Source organism: Thermomyces lanuginosus (genome assembly GCF_041956635.1).
Source record: "Thermomyces lanuginosus strain ATCC 200065 unplaced genomic scaffold VTN49scaffold_12, whole genome shotgun sequence".
Taxonomy (NCBI): Eukaryota; Fungi; Ascomycota; class Eurotiomycetes; order Eurotiales; family Trichocomaceae; genus Thermomyces; species Thermomyces lanuginosus.
Genome location: NW_027192346.1, coordinates 362,180 through 365,354, shown reverse-complemented (window position 1 = coordinate 365,354; position 3,175 = coordinate 362,180). Strand labels below are relative to the sequence as shown.

Below are 3,175 nucleotides of genomic sequence, written 5' to 3'. Positions count from 1 at the left end.
ATTTAAACCCGGCTCCGAGGAGATGGAAATGCTACTCTGATAGATTGAAGAATGATTTTTGTTCTAGACAATGGTTCCGGTTGTCCTCGGAGATTCGAAGAAACGCAGGGGTCATCTGATCGTCACAGCTTCCGGCCGCGCGGAGCGCCCGTGCCCTGTGCCCTGAGTGACAGCTGTTCCTTGGCACCGGAGCCAAGGAATGGGCACTTTGGCACGTACATTTATGTGACCCTAACCCTAGTAGGACAACTGTATCTGGCTCTCGGATCCGACGCAAATTTTCGCCAAATCAGGATTAGCGTGCTGGATGAATCTCCGCTGAGTCATCATGCGTCATTCCTGAATCCTGCCGCGTCTCGGCGCCGCTCCGAAGCCGCCAGTTCCGTGGTGAGTCATTGATAGGTCGAGATGGCTGCTTTAGGGACATGGGTTCTTGGTTGACCCGATCCCGAAGATCCGATCGCTGGGATTCTCCCGTCCGCCGTCCATCGCCGGCGCGGAGGACTTGCGCAAAGTCCGATCTGGTTCAACCACCTGTCATCGTCCCACGGTCGCTCTGCACAGCGCATGCCGAAGAGCCGAATACATACTCTTCGAACTTTGGACGGTTATCGCTGTACCGCCGTACTGTATTTCCGCGGTGTTGGAGTTAGAAGACCAAAAGTGCCAACAGCTGAAATCGACGGATCAGCTGTGGAGGCGGGAGCGGATCAACGGGCTGTTCATATGATTCCATTTTGGACCCTTGTGATAGAATCATGGAGTCGTTCACAGAGCAGGGCTTCGACTGCGATGATTGTGAATGACATCGATACCCCAGATCTTGGCGTCATTCAAGAGACGGTTTCCCCATTTATAGGGCTGACTCGGGCATTAATAATAGCACAGAATCTCTCCGGTCAGAGTGATAAGACCATTCTGATGGTGGATGGGATCATCAATGACATCGGGGCACGACGGGGTGCAAGAGCCCAATCAACGCTCAACGGGGATGGTCGATTCGCTGTCACTTCTGCACGTTCTGATCCTCCACGATTACTTCGCCAGCATGATCAGAGATGCCAGGTTCAAGGCTGCGACGATAGCCAGAGGGAGTAACTGGGTTAATCTAGAAAGTTCCGATTTCCTATTCCAGTTCCGACTTCCGATTACGGATGAAATCTCGTGCCTCCGTCCGTGATTGGTGCGATCGCAGGCAGCGATAAACGAGATTGCCTCGATGGTCGTTTATGGATGCCTTCATGCCAGATTATGCAGGGAGACGGAGCCGAGTACATTCTCCGTCCCAGGAGGCATTCTTTGTTGGGCTTCACTACGAAGACTTGGGAGCCCTGCTGGACCCGAAACACGACTGCCCAGCAGACAACTGGAATGACGGTGCACAGCCGCGTCGGACCCTCTTGCGGAAATACTCGTAATTCCCGCGGCTCTTGTCGACATCAAAGAGCCCTTGTTTCCAATACAAAGGGAGACACGGAGCCGGGATGGGTAGTGATAGTTAGTCATGATTCATGAGGGATGAACAATCAAGGGATGCTGAGTAAAGAGCGACTGCTGCTTTGTAATGACAGATTAAGAGTAAAACCTGAAAGGAGAAAAGAAGGGCAGAGAAGGCGAATGAAATGCCCAGAAGGCTCGCGCGGTGGAGCGGTGAGTCAGCAAAAGCGGACTTACGTGATCAAACTCCGGATCGACTGTGGGGCGGAGCCGCATCCGGCCGAGTGTACGGAGAGAAGTGTTAGCGTCGGAAACTTCTTGCCGGACTTCACGGACAACGGCTGGCCAGGCTGACAAATTTTCAATATATCGGCCGGCAGCGGTTGGATGGTCCAACATAAGAAGCTGCTGTATCCCTCTCATCAACTCCAGCTTGCTGGTTATCAATGACACACTCTCCTCTTCCGTGATCCAAAGGAAAACTTGCGGAGTCTTATCGCAATACATTTTCCGCCCATTGTCCTTCATAGGCTTCCTGCACATCAGTGGATCCTTCAGCCTTGACGCCGACAGCCAATCAGACGCGCCCGACTGCACGTTCCTTGCTTCACCGCCCAAAAAAAAAAAAGCAAAAGACAGCTGAGTCACGCCATTAACCGAGTCATTGTCGGAGGAATCATAAAGGCATTTGTGCGCCTGGATAAGCGAAGAAAAAATATTTCTGGTCAACCATGGCGACTGCACTCTCCGCATCACCCGCGTCCACCTCTCTTCCATCCTACCATTGCGGCCGACCACATCAGAGCCACAAAGTCAAGAAGATGAGCCTCGCACAGACCTACTACCTTGCCCACACCGCCCGCAGCAAGCTCTCTAAGGAAGCTGCGCGGGCAGACCACGACCTGCGTCTGCTGGTCGGACACGCCAACATGCTGGACTCTCTCATGCTCGAGCTGGCCAATGCCGAGAAGGAGCAAGAACGATGGTTCAACCAGACCGTCCGCAATGCCCGCTACGAGCGGCCACGACACATTCAATGGGCCGACACCGTTGCTGAGGAGGACGAAGACGAGGACGACTCCGACTTGAGCAGTGATGAGTCTGACTACGACGAGTACGAGGAAGAGGAAGAAGAAATCACCGTTCACACTGCGACGACCGTTTCCAAGCGACGAGCACCGTCGCCCGTTCCAGTCATCATCTCCGAGGAAGAGGTTGATGAGGACTCGGACGATGATTCAGATGAATACTACGAGGAAGACGTCGAGGAGGATGAGGATGCCGGTCTTGAGGACCTGAGCCTGACGCGAACCCCCTCGCGTCAATCGCCTCCAGAGCTACTTGACGACTTGTCGTCAGATGAAGAGGACGACCCGCTGCCGCCATCACCGGTAGCGGTCTCTCTCGATACATTCGAGGATGCCTCGCCAGAGAAACCGCGGGACACCGCCGAGTACGATCAAGAGACTGGGTATTACACGTCATCGCAAGGCACGATGATCCAAGCATATTGATTATGCTCTGTCTTGTTCTTTTGGCGAACCAAAAAAGTTTGATGATGATACCCATGATACCCTGTTTTGAGCCTGGCGCTAGAAAAAAAGTGGTTTTGGATGCTCCTCTCTGCATGGTTTTGGGATTTTCTGGTGACGTTTGGGTGATTTGTATATAGCTGCCTCCCTGCGGGTTGAGGCTGGATCCACAATGACATCATTTACCACTTGATTCCCTCCACAAA

General features: G+C 53.1%; 2 protein-coding genes across 2 annotated transcripts; both read left to right on the top strand.

Moving 5' to 3' along the window:
- Window positions 1–51: 51 nt before the first annotated feature.
- On the top strand, window positions 52–730 carry VTN49DRAFT_232 (uncharacterized protein; the record flags this gene model as incomplete). Its single annotated transcript, XM_069410032.1, has 2 exons — window positions 52–387; window positions 455–730. 2 exons carry the CDS (start codon window positions 52–54, stop codon window positions 728–730), a joined length of 612 nt encoding a protein of 203 aa, XP_069271693.1.
- A 1,438-nt stretch (window positions 731–2,168) lies between these two features.
- Window positions 2,169–2,951, top strand: VTN49DRAFT_231 (uncharacterized protein; the record flags this gene model as incomplete). Its single annotated transcript, XM_069410021.1, has 1 exon — window positions 2,169–2,951. The coding sequence occupies one exon, from the start codon at window positions 2,169–2,171 to the stop codon at window positions 2,949–2,951; it is 783 nt and encodes a 260-aa protein (XP_069271692.1).
- Between the last annotated feature and the right edge of the window lie 224 nt (window positions 2,952–3,175).